Source organism: Lycium barbarum, chromosome 12 (assembly GCF_019175385.1).
Source record: "Lycium barbarum isolate Lr01 chromosome 12, ASM1917538v2, whole genome shotgun sequence".
In the NCBI taxonomy this organism is placed as follows: domain Eukaryota; kingdom Viridiplantae; phylum Streptophyta; class Magnoliopsida; order Solanales; family Solanaceae; genus Lycium; species Lycium barbarum.
The window spans coordinates 64,446,540-64,469,059 of NC_083348.1; the positions used below are offsets into that span (position 1 = coordinate 64,446,540).

Below are 22,520 nucleotides of genomic sequence, written 5' to 3' on the forward strand. Positions count from 1 at the left end.
CAATGGTCGTTGAAATTCAATCTCCGTGGAAAATGTACTTTGATGGTGCTGCACAACGTGATGGAGCTAGTGCTGGTGTGGTGTTTGTTACTCTACAGGGAGAAGTTCTACCATACTCCTTCATTTTGACACAACATTGCTCCAACAATGTCGCTGAATATCAAGCACTAATACTTGGACTTGAAATGTCCGTCGACATGAAGCAGTTGCAGTTGCAAGTATTTGGTGACTCTCAGTTGGTGATCAATCAACTCTTGGGAAGCTACGAAGTCAAGAAGCCTGAATTACTCCCCTATCATGGTTATGCTCAGAAATTGATAGGATGGCTTGGTGATGTGACTCTTCAGCATGTTCCTAGGAGGGAAAATAAGAAAGCTGATGCTTTAGTTGCTCTAGGTTCAGCGCTTACTCTGCCAGATCAAACACAAGTGACTATCTGTCAAAAAAGGGTAGTACCTCCGTCAAATGAGGATGAAGGCGCGGAAAGTGAGCTTGAGCATCTCGTAGCTGTTTCTGAAGCTACAAAGGAAGACTGGCGACAACCCATCATTGACTACTTAAGTTATGGGACACTGCCAGAAGACTCAAGAAGAAGAACTGAGATTCGTCGTCGTGCACCTCGATTCCTTTACTACAAGGATACCTTATATAGAAGATCTTTTGAGGGGATACTCTTGCGATGTTTGGGGGAGGATGAAGCAGTCCAAGCTTTGCAAGAAGCACATTCAGGAGTACGTGGATCACATCAATCTGGACCAAAGCTCCACTTCCACATAAAAAGGATGGGATATTATTGGCCAACCATGGTGAAAGATTGCTTGGACTATGCTCGAAGATGCAAGGCTTGTCAGTTTCATGCGAATTTTATACATCAGCCGCCTGAAGCATTACACCCGACCGTCGCATCTTGGCCATTTGACGCTTGGGGATTGGATGTCATTAGTCCGTTGCCGAAATCTTCTGGTGGACACTTATACATCTCAAAATGGGCCGAAGCTGTCGCTCTTAAAGAAGTAAAGAAGGAGAATGTTGCGAACTTCATCCAAGTAAACATCATCTATCGCTTCGGCATTCCTCGTTACATAATAACGGACAATGGCAAGCCATTTGGTAACAAATTGATGAACAAGATTTGTGATCTCTTCGGCTTCAAGCAGCGTAAATCTTCTATGTATCATGCTGCCGCCAACGGTCTAGCCGAAGCGTTCAATAAAACTTTGTGTAACTTATTGAAGAAGGTTGTCTCCAAGTCCAAAAGGGATTGGCATGAACGAATGGAAGAAGCCTTGTGGGCATATAGGACAACTTACCGCACACCAACGCAAGCAACCCCGTACTCGCTTGCTTATGGAGTTGAAGCAGTCCTACCACTTGAGCGCCAAATACCTTCTTTACGACTTGCTATTCAAGAAGGGCTCACCGAAGAGAAAAATGCTCGGTTGCGTCTTGCAGAGTTAGAAGCACTTGATGAGAAAAGGTTGGAGGCTCAACAAAATCTTGAATGTTATCAAGCCCGTCTATCTCGTGCCTTCAACAAAAAGGTTCGCTTGAGGTCCTTCCAAGTGGGAGATCAAGTCCTTGCAGTAAGAAGACCCATTATAGTTTCCCATAAGTCTGGGGGCAAATTCACCTCAAAATGGGATGGACCATATGTCGTACAAGAAGCATATTCAAGTGGCGCTTACAAGCTTGTTGATGCAGATGGCTTGAGGATCGGTCCTATCAACGCAAAGTTCTTGAAAAAGTACTATCCTTGAAGCGAGATGACGCTCCTTAAGGCACGAGCATAAATTGCATGCAACTCCTGGCCCGCAAGAGTATAAACTGTGCACGGCCCAAGAAAATGTCCGCTAGGTTGAAAATCTCGCAAGAGGCGGCCTAGGCAAAAGTTATGACACAAGAAAAAAAAAACTCATTTTTCTAAACTACGGTATGACTTGATCCTCTTCACCGAGGTACGTAGGCGCTTAGAGTTTTATTCTAAGTTCAGTCGCATGAGTAAAAAAAAAAAACGCATCCCCCTATGCGTTGTTCAAAATGAAGTTCGTCTGACCAGGCGCATGGAGATCAAATCTATGAATTTTCAAATTCAATCTTTCAAATCCGTCAAGTTTTCAAGTTGGAATAAAAAAATCTAAGGTGGATTTCCTGAATTTATCTGGGATGATCTAGAGGGTTTCCAACTTTGATTTTTGGATACATATTATATTCGTAAGTATAGTTTCCTTAGAATTTAGCAGCTCATGATTTTGATGTTCCTACATCGAGATATGAATTTTCTCGACGAAACTGCGCAAATCTGAAACTATCGACGTTTTAGCATGTATTGTAAACTTCTTGAATTCATCTGGAACTATTCAGATTGTTTCTGGCTTTGATTTTTGGATACATGCTATATTTATGAGTCTAGTTTCTTGAGAATTTTGCGATTCGTGATTTGAACGCCCCTACGTCGAGATATGAATTTTTTTGGCGAGACTGCTCGAATCTGAGAAATGTTGGCGTTTCAGCATGTAGAGCCAAATTCTTGGATTTATCTGGGATGATATATATGTTTTTTGACATTGATTTTTGGACACATGCTAGATTTATGATTCTAGTGGCTTATGAATTTTGCGGCTTGTGATTTCAACGCCCCTACGTCGAGATATGAATCTTTTGGCGAGACTGCTTGAATCTGAGAAATATTGGCGTTTCAGCATGTAAAGCCAAATTCTTGGATTTATCTGAGATGATCTACATGTTTGTTGACATTTATTTTTGGATACATGCTAGATTTATGAGTCTAGTTTCTTAGGAATTTTGCGGCTCATCATTTCAACGCCCCTACGTCGAGATATGAATTTTGGCGAGACTGCTTGAATCTGAGAAATATTTGCGTTTCAGCATGTAGAGCCAAATTCTTGGATTTATCTGGGAGGATCTATATAGGATTATACGACGAGCTAAGAATGGTAGCGCGAACGCAATATTGGCATGATGATGGTTTGGTGCTTGGAGTGACCACGTCTTAGATGATCGATTAGAATTTTGGGTTTTCTCCGATGTCCAATTTGCCATATGAAGCGGATTCCTCAAAGAAGGCCACGGACTCGCATATCGCCCAGCTAGTATGGTATGAATCAAGAATCTAGTTTGGTCTGCGCCATCTTCAGTCTCAACTACGAGATAACTTAGTTTGGTGGATGGGGAAGTGTAGTGTCTGAAGTAAACCATCTCTTCAAGTTGCAAATGACAAGAAAAGTTATTAGTAGCAGACTTGGACGTATATCCATAGGTACAAAGACCTTGACAAATGAACTCCCTACGTTCTTAAGGCGGGGACGAGTATCCATCCCTTTTCGCCGTAAGATTACCTTACCATTCTTAAGGCGGGGACGAATGTCCATCCCTTTGCGCCGAAAGATTACCTTACCGTTCTTAGGGCGGGGACGAGTATCCATCCCTGTGCGCCGTAAGATTACCTTACCATTCTTAGGGCGGGGACGAGTGTCCATCCCTTTGCGCCGTAAGATTACCTTACCGTTCCTAGGGCGGGGACGAGTATCCATCCCTGTGCGCCGTAAGATTACCTTACCGTTCTTAGGGCGGGGACGAGTAACCATCCCTTTGCGCCGTAAGATTACCTTACCGTTCTTAGGGCGGGGACAAGTGTCCATCCCTTTGCGCCGTAAGTCTACCTTACCGTTCTTAGGGCGGGAACGAGTATCCATCCCTGTGCACCGTAAGATTACCTTACCATTCTTAGGGCGGGGACGAATATCCATCCCTGTGCGCCGTAAGATTGTCTTAGCATTCTTAGGGCGGGGACGAGTAACCATCCCTTTGCGCCGTAAGATTACCTTACCGTTCTTAAGGCGGGGACGAGAATCCATCCCTTTGCGCCTCAACATTACCTTCTTCATGCATGGGTCATCTCCTTGAACAAGAAATCATCACTGTTGTTGGACCTAAAAAGAAAAAAGGATTATAAGGCGCTAAAAGAAAACAGTGGAAAGAACAAAATTACCTGTCAAAAGATTAACTTCAAGCGACTGGCAAGCAAAGCAAAATCGATGTTCACAAATTGGAGAACACGCAGGCTTATATAGGTGATTAAAAGGTGACTTATGAGATGTCATTAACGGTGTGGGATAAATTATTATCCGTTGGTCTATATATATATATATAGAAGTATATGACGTGCCAAAAAGCGGCTACATATTTGATACCAACATGGACTCAATTGTTGTTTTCACAAAAGAATCAAAACGTGCATGATCATCAATCCTAGATCATGTAGGAGTTGAGTTGGAGACAAAGTAATGTGACTTCATGGAAACCACGTGCAGATGTGATATGTAATGTTTGGTTACTGCCATTGGATGGAATGCCCATTTGTGGTTAAAAAAAAAAAAAAAGGCTAAGGAAAATGTTGGAGAAGTCCACTTGGCTTACATGCTACATAAATAAGAAGTGATTAAATAAATTGCTTACTATAATCAAGGGTTCGGCTCTGTTAGAATGGTTTTGAGGATAAATGATACTATAATTAATCCATGAAATATTTTGGGTTTCCAAAAGAAGGAGATGCACGTTTTCCCAATTACTTCAAGCCTAGTCTTGAAGTTCGACAAATTTACCTCTCGACAAGTCTTGAAGTGGGGGCATTTGTGGATAACGAAATTTTATTAAATTTAATCCATAAGAAATTTGGATTACATTCAAAATATATTAGTCCGAATAAATAAATTGTGGGCTAAAATAATTGGGTTAATTATTTAAGTCAATAAATATGGATTTAAGTAATGATCCAATTTCATTGGGCTAGTTCATTTAATTGGGCTACATGTGATGAACCCACTTTGTCAAGCCCAAGATGTCATCTTATTCGAGAAGCCCAAATTGGGTGCCACGTGTCAAATGACGTGGCACGCCAAGTCAAACGAAGGAGCCAATAGGATCATGCCACGTGCCAAAATGATGCAGCATGCCTAGTCAAATCAAAGGCCAATAAAGATGCGCCACGTGTACAAGTGACATGTTCCGGCCAATCAAATATCGTCATCTCAGCTTAAATCTAATTGGTCGAAAGAAGCCTGTCCTTATCACAAGGGGACAGAAATTCTAACAAGAAGCAAGAGAGAACTCGTGGATCAAACGCTGCGGATTTCTCTACAAGCTAAAAGCATTCAAGCATTCAAGTATTTCTCTAGAAGTTCTAGAGATCCAGAGGAAGACTCAAGATCAAGCTTCAAGCCCTTGAATCCAAGTACAAGTTCAAGATCAAGACCACCAGATTCAAGATCAAGCTCAAAAGCCCTTGAATTCAAGTACAAGTCAAGATCAAATCCATCAAGTTCAAGAATAAGCTCAAAAGCCCTTGAATTTATTGTTGAAAAGACGAATCAGAGGAATCATAGAGATTGTAACACTCACACTCTGAAATCAAATACAAAGATTGTTGCGATATTTTCCTGTCTTGATTATTATTTTCTCGGCACGAATTTTATTGTCTACAACCACAATACCAAAAATCATTTTGGAGTTAATTTGGATCTATTTTGAAGCAAAAACGTTTTGGTGAAGATCTAAACAACAAATTATAGTGATCATCAGGATTTGACACAAATCTTGATGGATCATCTACTACAAATGCTGACGAATCACCATAACTTGTTAATGCAAGTCTTGACCAATATCAAATAAAAAATCTTAATAATCACCAGGATTTTACTTAGAAATTTTGATGAACCATAAGTAATCCTAGCAACCACTAGGAGTGTGTTTCCTGTTTCACCCGTGAAGGCTACTCTTTCAAGTCTTTATCTTAATAGGGTAAAAATTTAAACGTAACACTAAAAAATTCTATTTGTGTAAAATACAATAACTTAAAAAAATTCTATTTGTATAAAATACCCGAGCCTTGCTACCTTTGGCCCACTTAAAATTGGAAGCCACCTTCCCTCTTAAATATCTTGACCTTTTTAGTTTTCTTTTTCTTCTTACTCTTCCATTCTGTTTTATTTTAAACGTAAAATTATCTTTCATTGGAGGGAGGATTATTTCAGTTTTTTCCTTTTTCAAATTGGAGTGAGGCGACTCCGTGAATCTAGAATAAGACATAGTAAGAAATATGGAAAATGGAACATTTGATAACACGGTAAAAGAATTACTATTACATTTCAGATCATCTGAAAAATAACTACATACTGTTGATATATATAATGAAAATAGTAATTTGAAATAAAGTAGACAATTAATTATAACAAATTAAAATACATTGATATTGTGAAAGCTCTTTACTCTATGAGTGTTTATTAGTTAAATCCAAAGAAAAATGGTAAGCAAAAATTATAGGAAGAATCGATTATATATTTTGCAAGTGGGGTTTGCACTATGCCTGGCAACCGGTTTGGCCTTACCGGTTTTAACCGGTAACCGGACCGGTTAAACCGGAACCGGTAGAACCGGTTCCGGTTAACCGTTTAATGGTTTACCGGTCCGGTTCCAATATTTTGGAAACCGGAACCGGTTAAACCGGTAAAACCGGAACCGGACCGGTTAAACCGGTAAAAAATTATAAAAAAAAAAAAAAAAAACTAAAGTATATATAGTATATAGTACATATATATAAGTATATATATTATATATAGTATATATATTAAGTTATACACATATATAAGTATATATAGTATATAGTACATATATATAGTATATATATGTATGTATATATATTAAGTTATACATGTATGTATAGTTATAGTATATATATTAAGTTATACATGTATGATATAAGTATATAGTACATATATATTAAGTATATATAGTATATATAGTAGATATGTATATATAGTATATATATTAAGTTATACATATATATAAGTATATATAGTATATAGTACATATATTTAGTATATAGTACATATATATTAAGTATATATAGTATATATAGTAGAACCCTCAGGGGTTGGCCTGGTGGTAATTGGCTTGAGCCTTGGGGTGCTCCCTTTCAAGGTCTCAAGTTCGAAACCCACTGGGTGCAAACAATTTCTGAGGGCCATCGGACTGGGGTAAAACCCTGAATTAACCGTGGTGCACTTGCGGGAAACTCCTTGCCGAGGGCCTGTGCACCCCCGGGATTAGTCGGGGCTCAAAGAGACCCGGACACCCGGTGCTTAATCAAAAAAAAAATAGTATATATAGTAGATATGTATATATAGTATATATATTAAGTTATACATATATATACATATATATAGTATATATATTAAGTTATACATATATATAGTATATATAATAAGTTATACAAGTTATACATATATATAAGTATATGTAAGTTATACATATATATGTATACGAAAAGCACTATTCTGTATTGTTGACTTGCTGTTAGGCTGTTAGTCAGTAAATATTTAAACTTTAATTATAAAATTGTATAACATATGAAAATATAGCTACAATATACAAATAAATACTATAATATATATATATATAATACAAAAAACAAAAACAAAAAAGATTTTAACCACTCCAAACCGGACCGGTTCCGGTTTGAGGTTTAAAACCGGTAAATCGGAACCGGTTAAACCGGAACCGGTTAGGCGGTTTCGGTTTTGGAACCGGAACCGGCCGGTTTCCTAACCGGTTCCATAACCGGTTCCGGTTGGAACCGGTTGCCACCTTTAGTTTGCACCTGATAAAGGATGCATGACAATTATAGTGATCAAATGATACAATATAGTGATATACTACTCTACTTTTAGTAGTAATCACACTGATTGGACAGATTTCACCCATAAGGTTGGCGACAACAATGGCGAATCAAAGAAAAATCTTATCTGCACAAACCTGACTTTAATTTAGAGCAAATGATTCAATCAATTTTCTTTTCTTTTGATCAAGATACTCTCTAGTCCTTTAATAAAGTTGATGAAATTATCTGATACCACAAATATTAAAAATAGCGTGCCCCGGTGTTGGAAAAATAAAATAAAAGAAACTAAATAAGCTCCCCAAAGAAAAAAATAATAAAGGAATAGGGATTAATACACTCGCATATCCTTTAATTTTAAAAATTTAAAGGACGTTTTTTTCTAATTGAACTTACTATTCATAATGTAACGTGTTAAAAGATGCTAATATATTTCATGTCCATAGTTTTTGATAATGCTCGTGTAATGTCATGATTCTGTCCTCACTATGCTAACTAGCTGGCAAGTCGTATCTAAGGAGTCGTTTCACCAGTTTGAGATTACAATTCAATTATTACATTTATGAGATTGATAGGATAAGGAGTTTGAAAACTGCATGTTTCACTTTACACCTGTCAGTTTCTTTATCCATTTTGGAATAATGTTTTTGAGTTGTTATGGCTTCAGGTTTTATGTTTTCTATTGCTGTGGCCATGAAGAGTGCGATTTTGATGGCCTCTCAGGGCATTTTTTGGAATGTATTTCTCAGAGGTGACAAACCTACAAATTTTTGATTAAAAATTTCATATGAAATCAACAAAGATGGCCATCTTCCTCCACGTGAAGTACGCCAATATTTATTCTACACTCTGGTCAGATGTCACCAAATCATATTAACATATAATGGTTAAGTGACTAAAGAATGTATATTATTAATCATGATTAAATGTTAGAAATTTATATGCATCTCTATGACATGCATCTATTGATTTGATATAAATACCACATGCGAGTACATCTTTACATTCTGTATTTTTTTCAGAAATCCCCACATCGATGCATGAAATAATTGTCATAGATGATGTGAACCAGAGAATAAATACTCATCAACTAGAGAAAATGCAGAACTCTTGAACGTTACCTGATCATATATTTTGAGCTTAATAAACATTTCACTAGATCTCTCTTTATCAAATAAAACTAAGCCCTTCGATACATGAAGTTTGATATAACCTCTATCTCAAAATTGAAATTTCAAATTCACATCGATGCGTGCTTATTCTGCTGGTCCTCTATGAATGTCACCTGTACCATTCATTGGGGAGACAACAGCGAGAATAACCAATCCACCCAAAACAACAATCAAGATACCCAAGCTATTCACTAGCAATGCCTCGGTGGAATAGCGTGAGATTATGTGGCTTGCTTGAAGGAATGTAGCTTTCTCCAATAAGCCAGTAGCACAAGTTGCAATAGCAAGGGCATATATGTATATGCCCAAAAAGACATGCCATGGTAGAAGAGTCGCTCTGCTGTTCCTTGAACCACCTGGATACCAGAAAGTTGCAAAACCAGCAGCCCACTGTCCACAAGAAGTTATTGAAAAGCTAATTTACGCACTATTACATACAGTAATAAGGATACTGCAAAGGAACAGGAAATGGAATACAACAAAAAGAGTAACATAGGAGCATTAAGAGAAGTACCTGGATACCAAATAGAAAAAGGCAAGCTATGCCCAACCATGAGTGAAGACTGTACCAGTTGTCGATTCCTTTGTCAATATGAAACTTCCAAGCAGCCCATAAACCAATTAGACCAAAAAAGAAAGCCATGGATTGCAGGGAAAGATGAACCGACTTCCGGAAGCTCTTTGTTCCAGAGACTGTCTTGTACGCCAGCATAGCTGTAGCAATCCACACCCAGTTTGGAGATTAACAAAATCCATGAGATGTGACATAAGAGATACATAAGCTATGCTGAATTGTTTTCTGATTAGGATGCAAGAACTGAAATGGCACAAGACTTTATACTGAAGAATCATACTTTTCCCCAGAACCAAAACCAAGTCACCGAGAGTGCAGACAACAATTTAACAAGCACATTGAAGATAACATCAGCTAGATAGATTTCAGACAGGTTCCTTCCAACACAAAATATACATCCAACTAAACTTAATATGAAGAAATTACTTTGTTTAAAAGTCGAGAAAAATGAACATCAGCCATTAAGACAAAGAAGGGGGAGGTGATGTTAGACTTTACTTCTCTCTCTCTCTCTCTCTCTCTCTCTTTTTTTTTTTTTTTGGGCATATTCACTCATAATGTAGCAAGATCGCTCTGCCATATTTTACCAGAAGACCTGAGAATACTTATCGCCGTCGCAGTCATTCACCAGCCAATTTTACCAGAAGACCCGAGAATTCAGTACTTATTGTCGTCACAGTCATTCACCAACATCCACTTAAATAATAGACTAAAAGATCATCAAAGCTATTAATGGAAGCAATGATCAAGCATGTGGCAATGATTCTTAAAAGAACCCATCAGCCACAGCGTTATTGTGATCCAAGATCAAATCTTAGAAAGTTGGGATACAAGAAACAAAAGATTTAAGGTCTACCATTGATGTCTAATCTGAATTGACCTCAAAATTCAATGGCCATTTCCCTCATCAAATGGTATTCTGTTGGAATTTTTACTCGGGCAATAACACATACATTTTCTTGCGAATGGCAATAACAAATACTTCATAAAGAAACTCCATGATAGACAATCATTTCTACCGAAGATGATATTGATATGATATAAAAGTTAGTTTGGAAATTTTGAGAAAGGCAAGACTCAAACCAATAGATAGAGGAAAATGCAATAAAAGTTTCTTCACACTCCAGCAAGCTTGGAGCTAGTCTCCATGAGCAACAGGGAAAGCACCAAAATACTTGGGTACAAATCACAAAAAAGTTCAATAGCAAGTCTTATTGCCAAGCGAGGTTACAGATTAATGTTAAATTATGTTCATGAATATATTTGACAGATTAATGTTAAATTATGTTCATGAAAACCATTTAATCAGTAGTATGTGAATATACTGACAGTAAATCAGAATTCTATCAACGGCTTATGATAAAGTAGCTCTTCAAAATGTGTAAGTTTTATAGCTAAACAGCAAGAAACAGAGACATGGTAGAGGCATTTAATTCCAGCAGATTGCTTTTAAGAACACTTAACAAGGCAATGACTAGAATTAGTTAGGCTGATAGATCTTTACCTTCACCATTACTTATCAAGAAAAAGATAGATATTTACCTTCACCATTTAGAAGGATGAGGCTGATAACCATTAAAACAGGATGTACCTGCACGAGGCAACATGAAAGAACACAAATAAGAAAGAAGCGTGCTTCAGTTCCCAAAAGCTCTGATAATTGAATGACACTACAACACAAAGGATGAGTAAGAAATAAATCTTTTTTGATAAATCTGGACATATATAAGTAGCTTTTCACAGTAGAAAATGCAAAAAAAGTAGAAGTGAGAAGATTGATATTTCTTGTTAACACATCCTATAAGAATTGGTCCACCCTAAGCCACTTCCTTAAACATTACCACAGTTTAAGTTCAATAAGAGCAACAGCAATAGGCACAGGAGCAATCACCACAACCAATGGGGGAAAAAATTGGAAGAAGGCATCATTTGCTGCACCAGTCCCTTTAACCGGAAATCTTTGCAGTAATACAGGTAAAGATAACAGAAACGCTCTCGATAAAATTCTCCTGACCACGAACGATATGTTAACAGAAAACCTAACCTCAATTGTTGTAATTCAGATGACCCTCATCACAATAATCACTTTCTAGCGATAATCCATACTCTTAAGCTGTGTGATCCATCAATCCCAAACTAGTTAGGATCGGCTATATGATCCACACTATCCATTCTTCTCTACTCAGGCCATTTCATCCAACACTCAATAATTTGTCTCCTTAGAGGAAAAGGTAAATGGGAAATAGTCGCAAACAAAGATAAGGTATAAAAACAATCAGAATAATGAAGAAAATTCTATAAGAAAACATCTCCATTCAAAAGTTCAACATGCTAAAACATAGGGGGATTGAGGAGCTTAAGCCCATAGGCCACTGCAGCTACGATTCTTAGTAACAATAAGTGTGGATTTAGTACAAATATAACGTATTTAAAATGTTTCAACTATGTATATCTAGAGAATTTGAGCTGAAACAGCAAGTGTTGCAGCAAAACAATAAGTGCATAGTTGATGGTCACTCAATTTTTCTTTGGAATCAAAGGAGAAAGGTACTGTTAGTTGAGTGATCACATGAGAAATCAACCCAATAGGTGCATGACATGTGTCTGTTAAACTCCATCATTAACCATGGCTAATCAATATCTTAAACTAATTTAGGCAAAATAGGAAATGAAAGGAGCATACGTTAAAGATGAGAGCTTTGTTGTCAGAGATTAGTGCTAAACCTCCTCTGTAATGCACTGTCCACGTCAGCACCAACGCTGCCACCGCAATTCCGATTACCCTCACTAATAACAAAATCGGAAACCTCACCACCGGCACCGCCATTGATATTAGTAACCTCCTAAATAATGCGTAATTTTGCAGCTGTTTAATAATTTGATGATCTAGGGTTTTAGATCTCGCGTTAGTCAACAGTTAGGGATGGAATGGACTTTAACAGTCTCTGTACTTTAATTAGTCCCAAACTCTTTCGACTTTCACAGGGAAAACAGATTCCCACCGGGCCACGTCAGCTCCACGTTGCAGCTTCTCTTTTCTTTTCTTTTTTTTAATAAAAAACAATATTTTGATTGCTCAAAAAGCTTATAATGCGTATTTCGGACCTTTTCTCGTCGTGTTTTATCTTGAGTCGAGGGTCTTTCGAAAACAGTCTCCCTATCTTTCTAGATAGGGGTAAGATCTGCGTACACTTTACCCTTCCCAGACCTCACATTGTGAGATTTCACTGGGTATGTGTTGCTGTTGCTGCGTATTTTAAGAAATGAATTTAGTTTTTGGAGAAAAAACAAGTTTATATATTTTTATAAAACTAAAGCTGGTCCAACCTTTATTTTTCACTTGGAGTTGGAACCACAACATAGCAATCCCTAACAATTTTCAAACCACCACCACGAAAAGAAAAAAAACAGCTTTTTATCGATTCTCCTAGCTGTTTTTCCTCCCTCTTAAAATGTTTTAAGTTCTTTTTGTTTTTGTTTTCCTTAATGTTAAGGTAAACAGAAGTATTATCTTACAGTATTATTTTTTTTCACAGCAGTTCTCTTACAGAAATATACAATTTTTCGACCTTTTCGGTATTTCCCTCTATTTTCTTTAGATTGCTATGTTATAAATGCAGCATTTATCTAATGCATGTTTCTTTAGTGAACTGTTATTATAACGTTTATATAATGGACCACTGCTTATGCGAAAACACAGCCAGTTTAAATCCGAAGTCCCAAATAACGTAGAAGAATTGCACTGTTCAATAGCCGGTCCAAACATTGCCAAATTATAATGAATCCTGGATATATTACAAATGACCCATATAATGGACCACAACTAGTTTGGAATTGAGTGTAACTGATTAATTGTTTACCTAATGGTCATATACAATGGATAAACGGGAAACGGTACACCAAATCTTGAATGGATACAGTACCACAGTAAGAATTATAAACACAAGATGCATGAGCATCAACAGCTTCCAGGTAAAACTACGTCTGAAGATTGGTTCTGTGGTATCACCCCTTCTAAAATCTTTTCATCAAAAGCTGAAGTATAAAGATCTGACAGTGAAAACGTGATCAAATCGGTATAATATCCTACCACCCTAGCAAGAGCGTCTTTGCAACCAACAGGTAGGGCCTAGAATGAACTCGAGAGGATAAAAGAGTATGCAGCAATCTTAGTACACTTCTTTTCAACCACCAAAAGCTGCAGTTAAAAAGGGCTGACCCTGCGAGCTAACTTCAACAAGATTTCTGGAACAAGCCGCTTTCTTGGAGGTGCCATAGCATCCTTAGCCAGAGCTTCTTTGTCGTTAGCATGTATATATGCTACTATGTGGTCAAATAGGTCATCTTTACCACCTCTTAGAGGATCCTGCAGTTCAAGACGCATTTAATTGCAGCAAGAAATTGAAATTTCATCTTTTTCCTAATGATTCAGCAAACAAGAACCATGATGAAAGGACTGCACAAGAAATGAACGAAGAAGTCATCTACTAATACTATTTCATTGCTGCACACAGTGGCGGAGCCAGGATTTTAACAAAGGGGGTTCAAAAATATAAAGAAGCAGACCAACAAAAAAGCCAAAGGGGTTCAATGTCTACTATATATACATAAAAAATAATTTTCATCTTGTATATATGGTATAATTTTTCTCCGAAAGGGGTTCGGATGAACCCCCTTGGCCCTTACTGGCTCCGCCCTTGCCAGCACACCCGGGGAGTTCAGGAAGATGACAGGGATTGACTCTGGAGATTGGCAAAGAAAAGGGTACCAAACAAAAATCTGTAGGAAACATGGCCTATCCAAAAAGTCACAGGGTGGCCAAGTTCTAGGTTTTCCTAGGGAACACAAAAACCAAAATCCAGCTTGAATGACGCTTCATTTTTTTGGGGCTGAATTTGCCCATGCTTTCCAGAAGAAAAAAAAAAGTCAAATGCTCTGCAGGAACTGAACTGGTCCTATTCCGAGTTTTGACCTACATTAGCCTCAAAATGAACACAGGACAACTGGAGAGCCAAAATACAACGCTTACGTACCTGAAGGAATAAATCTGTGTGAGTTTTTCCTTCATATAAAATCAGTTCAGCTTGAGCTCCCACTCCGTTAAGTGTATCTACAAATGTTTTACTGCACAGAACGAGCAACTTCACATGTTATTATACAAGTTTCATACTCAAACTTGAGACCATTTATTTTATAAAATCTATTAAATAGACAAGATTGAATCACAAAGAGACACCATATCCTTCCTGCATTAAAGTAAAAGTGGCAGGTCATCATTGTTCTTCAGAAGGAATTCAGACCTTGAATCCGGTGGAATGGAGCTATCTGCAGCACCATGAAATAGGATAATGTGAGGCAGCAACTGCACAGCAGCTTTAGAGCTCTGATCCTGTACCATAATTTCAGGAGAGAAATTTGGCAATGATTCTTCCCCTTCCATTATACTGTAGATGACAAGTTAAAATCTCAACGTCACAGAAAGGTAAGTGTGGCAACTTAGCTAACTAAAGTTTATGCCTGTTCTGCGAGAGAATGCTGTTAGCGGGTACCTCAAGAAAACTGAGCGATATAACCCTCTATTATTGAAATGATCAACTAAGTTGGGTAAGTTATACCTGTCAAATCAAGCAATGTGACACCATTTAGCAAGAAATCTTTAACAGCGTGCCAACTAACGGAAGATAACACATAAAATGCAGACAACTACATGGTGAAGTTTTTTTTTTTTTTTTTTTTTTTTTTTATGACAAGGGAACCCGCAGTTGCTACCCTTCGGTGCGCATAGGGTAAACCCCACTCCTGCGCAATAGCCCGCAAACCGCACAAAAAATATAACCCACACTAGGCAAGCCCCATGCGACAAGCTCGACCCAGAAGGCAAATCCCCTGCTGTCGTAGGCAGGGGGTTTCGAACCTAAGACCTCCATTATGGAAGCCCCATGTTCAACCAACCGAGCCACCCTTGCGAGTCACATGGTGAAGAATTTGCAGCACCAAAAGAAGGCTGAAGGAAAAAGAGTGATACAGCAACATGGTATAATGATTAATCAAAGAAGCAAAAGTTTAGGCCAAGGAAAGGAAAGCGAATAATTTTTTTAAATTCCTTTTATTTGATTTCAATCATGGGGAAACCAATTCAAACCTAGATTAAACAATAATGATGCTGATAACAACTTTGCTAACAAACTGGCCACATACCCGCCTGATAAACCAAAATAAGCTTTCATCTGGGAGGTGCTCCAAGAAACACTTTCTCCTCTAGATTCTTTGATTGCCTGCTTCATAAGAGCACAGGAAGCGATATGTGCACCAGCAGATTGACCCATGAGATAAATCCTGGATAAATATACAGACAGCATCAGAGAGTTGAACATATCAAGTCTTTGATTAGTATAGAAAGGCTTATTAGGCAATGGCAGGGCCATAAATTCATACAAGGGGATTCAAAAAATATTAGTGTGTCACACCCTAAGTTGCACGGACTCGGGTGTGGGTATCCGATATGGGAACGGATCCGAGTCTCGGATTCGGCAAAATCTAAATTTTAAGATTCGGGGGTGCGTATCCAATTATGGATACGGGTGCGGGGATTCGGCTAAGAAAATTCAAAATTATATAAAAAATAGAGCTATAAAGATATTACAAATTTTGAGAGATATTCTTATGAAAAAATTACATGTATATTGTAGAATTCAATCTTTCCAAGATGGGCATTATTCTTCCTTATCTTAAATCTGTTTTATTTTTAATTTTGAGAAATCAAAATCTCAAATGTTTTCCCCAAATTTGTCGATGGACTCCGGTCAAAGTATCCGGAGTTAGTTGACTCTCAGCACCCGCACCCGCACCCGACCCGTGTCGAGACGGGGACGGCACCTAAACTGGTGAGTCCGTGCAACTTAGGTCACACCTAGGATTTAAACCTGTGACCTAAAGCAATTTTTGAACCCTACTAATTACCACTACACTAGAATCATTCCTTATGTCAAGGGAATTCAACAGTTCATATATATTCGATATATTCGAAAAAATCTTTTTGGCCCTATTTGCGCAGTCTGGCTTTTAGCGAAGGGGATTCAATTGAAACCCCTTGCCTCCCTATAGCTCCACCACTGTTCTTAGGAACTGTCCATTTTTTCTATTTCACTCCACCTCAGATTGCATCGTGAATAACAAGCCTGTACATCAAGTTATTGGAGTCCATAAAAACTGTCTCCCCCACATCCTTCTCATCCATAAATAAGAATAACGAAGTGGTATACAATCTAATGCTGAAAATAATCTCAATCACTTTTTGTCCTTGATAGTGATATGGACATGGTTATTCAATTATTATAAATGCAAATCAGCTGCACGATGTTTAACCTGTCTGGGTCACCACCATAATCAGCAACGGTGTTGCAAACAAATGAGATTCCCTGTGAAACATCTTCCACCATATCGCCTATTGTTCCCTGTGGAAAGTTTCTGCAACCAAAGCGTTTATTATGCATCTCGAACATGGACATGAAAATTTGATTGTGTGAAGGCAGTGCTAAACAAAGAAAATGGAAGGACAGAAAAAGCAGTCATTGATGCAGTGTACATCATACTACATAATGATGTTTTGACCCCCACCAATATCTTTTTGGAATAATAGAAGTTATTTGTCTCAGGTAAGTAATACTACCTCCCTTTCATTTTTATGTGTCTTAGTTTGACTGAGCAAGAAGTTTAAGAATGTAAAGAAAACTTTTGAATCGTGTGGTGTTAAACTAAAGGTGTGTCTAACATACCAAAAATATCCTTTGAATCTTGTGGTCTTAAATAAGCAATGTCATTCCTATAACGGAGCGTCATTAAGGGTAAAATGAAAATATTTGAATTTAAAACTTATTAAATATAGAAAGGTGGCATTCTTTTTGAAACAGAGTAAAAAGGAAGTACGACACATAAATTGATTGGAGGGACTATTAAAGGTTATTACTTAGGAACAAAGAAATGTAGAATGAATAAACCTTAAAAATAAAATTGGGGCTTGTCCCATATACCCATGAATCAGAGATTAACTAAGATTTTGCTTATTAGAAAGTGAATATGTTAATCAAAATTATGTTCTATTGATTTGCTATTAAAGTTATTTTGTGGTTCCCTCTTCTTTCCAGCTAATCATCCAGGGGAACCAGTAGAATACTGAAAACACATTAGATGAAGCATTTAGTGGACCACTATAGGTAAGTTAAGAATTCAACTAGTTACCTGTAATCAATGCATGCTACTATGATGTCATGTTCTGATAATTGCTTTCCTAAAAGAGAACCCCAGGCCTTGTATCTGCATGAGTTAAACAGACTTCAACATAAATGTTATATTCAGATAGTTAAAGCATGTCATAGATCCAATCCAGGATCGAACATACCATGACTAAAGAGAGCTAATTAGGGAACTTAAAGTGCTAATACCTATTCAGAAGTACCTAAATGTAACCATTTTTGTTTTTAGCTCCAGTCATTGATCTCATGTGTTATTATGGGATGTGCCTGCGAGGCCAATAAATCATTGTTTGGAGGCAACATCACAACAGAGAATCTGAGGAGAAGAGAGTTTCTTATTTGTTGGCATTTGTTTGTGTAACAAGTGAGGAAAAAGATCACTTTACATTAATGTCTTAGTGTTTCTATGTACTCTAGACCTCCTATTTAATCTTTCTGGAATCCATGATGACCATGCCAACTTACAGTAAAGGAGCTCTTTAGTGCTTCTACACACATCATGAGTATATTGAATTAGTTATGGGAGCAAACTCCACGCGTTCTGCTAGGTTGAATTTCAATATTAAAGATTCAAACCACCTTTTTTTCCTTGGGTATCTTTTGGTGCCGACAGGAAGTTTGGCGGGTACTTCTTTCATCAAAACCAGGGACGAAAGTTGCAAAAATGGGGTTCACATACCACAGCCCCCAAGTTTATATATTACAGTTTAGGATACAAAATATCCATTGAGGCTTGCAACACTTCCAGACTTACTTTATCCAACTGAAATAGCTTCAGAAGGCAAAAGGTCCCTCGTGCCAATTTGTAAGATTGAAAATACGGGAATTTGGAAGCTACTATCAACTGCCTCCTTATCTCAGGTAGTAGACACTAGTCAAAGAGATCTGAGATTGTTATACGCAATTGTCAATGTTTTATACATTCCCATATATCAACCATATTCCAATATGATAAGGAACGAAACTTGACTATTTATGGGCTCAAACAAGCCCCTCGATGCTGGTACTTGTGATTTGATGATATTATCACAATTCTGAAATTAGTGGATGGGCTCCCTCCATACAGAAAAATTCCAAAGTTGACTATGAAGCCATCACCAGGGATAATTTCCGTAAATTGAGATAATATAGGAAGCCATTTTTCTCTTTTCCTTAACCCAATGTGACAAATACACTCATCAAGTGTGACAATGACAATAGCAGTTTTAGTAAGGTAGAAAAGCTCCTTATCAGTTTCATGAAGAGAAGCAGAAACTTAAATACCCTAAAACAAACTAAAGGACAGTTAACAACACTAGAGCGGCTTAAAGTAAATTTATGATTACTTATAGAAAAGAAACTAAATGCTAGATGTCTTGTTTCTTCCGAACTAGAGGAACTTAAGTAAAAAACAAAAGAAATAAGAAGTATCTAGCTTTCTTACTCACCCAATAATCCATGCTCCACCTGTTACAAATGCCACAACTGGCTTTGGGCTGTCTATCTTTTCCGGTAGATATAAGTCCAACCTGCAACATGATGTCGGTTTGAGTCGACACAGAAAGCAGGTCAAGGAGAAAAGAAGAACAAATAACATACCTATTCCTCGGCTGATCGCCATAGACAACACTTCGCCGGACCAGCGGTGAAAAGAAATAATAATATGCAACTGCCACAATTGACAGATAAAGTTAACTGTGATCCCTTTGTGACAGTTACAGATATATTATATTGTAGACGAATACAAAAACAAAAAGCACTGCAAATGTCTGTCACATGGGGTCCTAGGTAAATGTGACTCAGAACATGACTACAAAGGCATCCCTCTCCATGCTAACCATCCTCCAAGGCTCCAACAACCCCACCCCCCTCCCCCTTACCCCTTCCCCAAATGAGATGCTAGGACAAAAATAATTTGCAGCATGAAATGTTGGAACTAATAAACAGGATTTTTCATGACTGCATTGCCGTAGCTATTTGCTTCTAATGGCAAATGGTCACAATATTATTCCACAAACAAGAATGCATTATCTAGTTGCCTGATTTTAGTCATTGTTTCAAGAATTCTATTAGAAAAGTAACTCTTGCCGGACATTTGAATGTGAAATATCAGAGAGTTCATTTACAGCTGCAATAGGCATTACTATGTATACCCGGCTTTCTAACTCTTTAAGAAGATGGTCATAACATTATTCCACAACAAAGAACGCATTAGCTGTTTCCCCAATTCTGGTTCTTCTGTTTGAAGAATTATATCAGAAACAACCCTTCTTGGACATATGAAAGGTGTATCAGAGGACATATAGCTTAGCTTCAATGCGAATGCCGTCCACTAGAGAAGGTATTATCAATTCGTCATTCTTCCTATATGAATAGATTGGAAAAGAGCGCCGTTTATACACTCACCTTGGAGAAAACCAGGCATAAGTAGCATTGCATATAAGGCAAGACCCATAAATCTTGTAATCCATCGATAACCTAACCTGAATAAAGGAAGTAATAAGAAACCACATCTTGTTGACAATTCCTCAACATCTTGTACAGTTGCAACAATCAAGACAACCAAGCTCTTGGACAAAAGCTAAGACCTATTTAGATCAGTTGATTTCAAAATTAAACATGCCAACTCAACTACAATTTTATAAACTTCGCAATAGTGAAAAATTCCGTATCCGAGTAAATGTCAGTCATACCGGCAATACAAAGGATTCAAATCAAAGCTAACAGTAATTGACGGAATCTAAAGTCCATATTACAACTCATGTTGATTTGTACACAAAAACAACATTTGTGAGATATATATATATATATCACTACTATCCTGATTATAATATCTGCTCCACCGCATCGCTCAAAGCAGAGAAACAATTGTATCCATAAAAACCAAGGAAAATGAATACTCTATATTCATTTGTTCTATTTGGGCCTATTTCAAAATTATAACTTGACAAGTAACCCAATTTATTTAAACTTGATAACAGTAAAAATCTCCAAGTCCAATTATGAACCGGTGCATCTGTAGGTCGACGCAAGACATGACCAAACCATCTCAAGCAACCTTCTCCTATTTTATTCTCAATGTGTGCTACTTGCACCTTCTTATCTAATCCTGTATGATCGCACATCCATCTAAGTATCTACATTTCTGCAGCACTCATTTTGTGAATATGTTGGACTTTAGGGGCCCAATATCCGCTATCATACTGTAGAACTAACCTTTGATTTTGGTAAGCATCCTTTTATCACATTACACTCTGGTAGAACTTCTCTATTTCAACCATACGATTTTAATTCTATGATTAACATATACTCCCTCTGTTTCAATTTGTTTGAACCTATTTCCTTTTTAGTCCGTGCCAAAATGAATAACCTCTTTCCTAATTTGGAAACAAATTCACTTTATGAATGATTTACAGCCACACAAATTTTCAAGGCTTATTTTGAACCACAAGTTTCAAAAGTCTTCCCTCTTTCTTAAATGTCGTGTCCGGTCAAATGGGTTCGTATAAATTGAAACGGAGGGAGTAGTAATTTTATAAACTTAGCAATAGTGAAAAATTCCATATCCAACTAATGTTAGTCATGTGCCAGTAACGCAAAGGATTCAAATCAAAGCGAACAGTTATTAACAGAATCTTGAAATCCTCGTTGCAACTCATGTTGATTTGTACCCGAAAAAAGCAATTTTTGAGCTATATATAACATCACTAGTATCCGATAAAACCAAGGAAAATGAATCCTCCATATCCATTTCATGCTATTTGAGCCCGTGTCATTGACAAGTAACACAAATTATTTAAATATGATAACAGAACAATAAAGACAGAAGAGGAAAGTAAAAAGGGGGTACCCGAGATAGCTAAGAAGCTTGAAACTAAGCCAAGTAATCAAATAGGTCTCAGCAGCAGCGTGCCCAATATCACGGCTAAAAGATCCTTGTCGATATAGCCGTGGAGGTGTGGACTTAGCCTTGCTTAATGGTTTTCTCCTCCTTTGATAATTATTATTAGTATATGGAATTGGAGGTACAGTTGAAGCCCTAGGTAATAACTGTGATTTATCATCCCCTTTATTATTCTCCATCTCCATAACAAGAAAGGGGAGATCTCAGATTTCAGTCAAAATGAAAGGGAAAATAATAGATAAGAGAAGTGCGTGATTTTTCTAGGTAAGTGTCCGTGTTGGAAATTGTGGACTTAGGCGGGATGAATCATTTATATAAAGTAATTATTTAATAAAGAAAGATTATATTTTAAAGAAAGGGTAATATAATAAAAAAAATTGTATAAAAAAGAATTAGAATAGATAATTTGAGAAGGATGGAGTACTTCTCTCTGGTTAATGGAATTATTATACAGAGTATCAAGATTTGTGAGTAACGATTACCACTGTATTTATTATAAATCATAGCTGGTTCAAACCTATGGTCTACAACAATTCTTTAACCATCATTACCATTAATGGAATTAGAAGATTCTCTTAAAGGAAATTAAATGATTTATTTATATACAATAAATTTTTTTTGTTTATAATAAAAAAAATCATTATATTGATCCGATATAATTTTCCGACTTGGAAAATTCACTTGAACCCTTTTCGTTGCACGTAATTGCCTTCTAGTATTATAAACTTATATAAATATAGATATGTTCTTTAAATTATTTGACTATATATAATTCTAGCCAATTAATTCGAGGAATTCAAATGCACAGTTATTTTTATTGTTATTATTATATATGGTTCAAGCCAAAAATTATTATGACCAAAAAAAAACAAAGATTATTAGGTGTATTTGTAACAACTGTCCGAATACTATGTGCTGTGTAGGCCGTAGGGGTATTTGTAGTTCG

The 22,520-nt window shown here is 37.1% G+C and overlaps 2 protein-coding genes across 4 annotated transcripts; both read right to left on the reverse strand.

The window, feature by feature from the left end:
* Positions 1-8,793: 8,793 nt before the first annotated feature.
* Positions 8,794-12,451, reverse strand: LOC132621775 (transmembrane ascorbate ferrireductase 2). The gene is made up of 4 exons (XM_060336167.1): positions 12,123-12,451; positions 10,982-11,030; positions 9,380-9,579; positions 8,794-9,255 (listed from the first exon to the last, which is right to left on the reverse strand). The coding sequence occupies exons 1-4, from the start codon at positions 12,264-12,266 to the stop codon at positions 8,950-8,952; spliced, it is 699 nt and encodes a 232-aa protein (XP_060192150.1). The 5' UTR covers positions 12,267-12,451; the 3' UTR covers positions 8,794-8,949.
* Positions 12,452-13,189: 738 nt separating this feature from the next.
* On the reverse strand, positions 13,190-22,010 carry LOC132621773 (probable isoprenylcysteine alpha-carbonyl methylesterase ICMEL2). Of its 3 annotated transcripts, none has more exons than XM_060336164.1 (11): positions 21,521-22,006; positions 20,077-20,153; positions 19,270-19,339; positions 19,119-19,199; positions 17,678-17,752; positions 16,805-16,906; positions 15,638-15,775; positions 14,989-15,054; positions 14,740-14,883; positions 14,473-14,563; positions 13,190-13,805 (listed from the first exon to the last, which is right to left on the reverse strand). In XM_060336164.1, the coding sequence occupies exons 1-11, from the start codon at positions 21,757-21,759 to the stop codon at positions 13,644-13,646; spliced, it is 1,245 nt and encodes a 414-aa protein (XP_060192147.1). In that variant the 5' UTR covers positions 21,760-22,006; the 3' UTR covers positions 13,190-13,643. The 3 variants fall into 3 exon arrangements, with proteins under 3 accessions (XP_060192147.1, XP_060192148.1, XP_060192149.1); XM_060336166.1 differs by having other exon boundaries at positions 13,720-13,895; positions 21,521-22,010; XM_060336165.1 differs by lacking the exon at positions 19,270-19,339 and having other exon boundaries at positions 20,077-20,148; positions 21,521-22,009.
* Between the last annotated feature and the right edge of the window lie 510 nt (positions 22,011-22,520).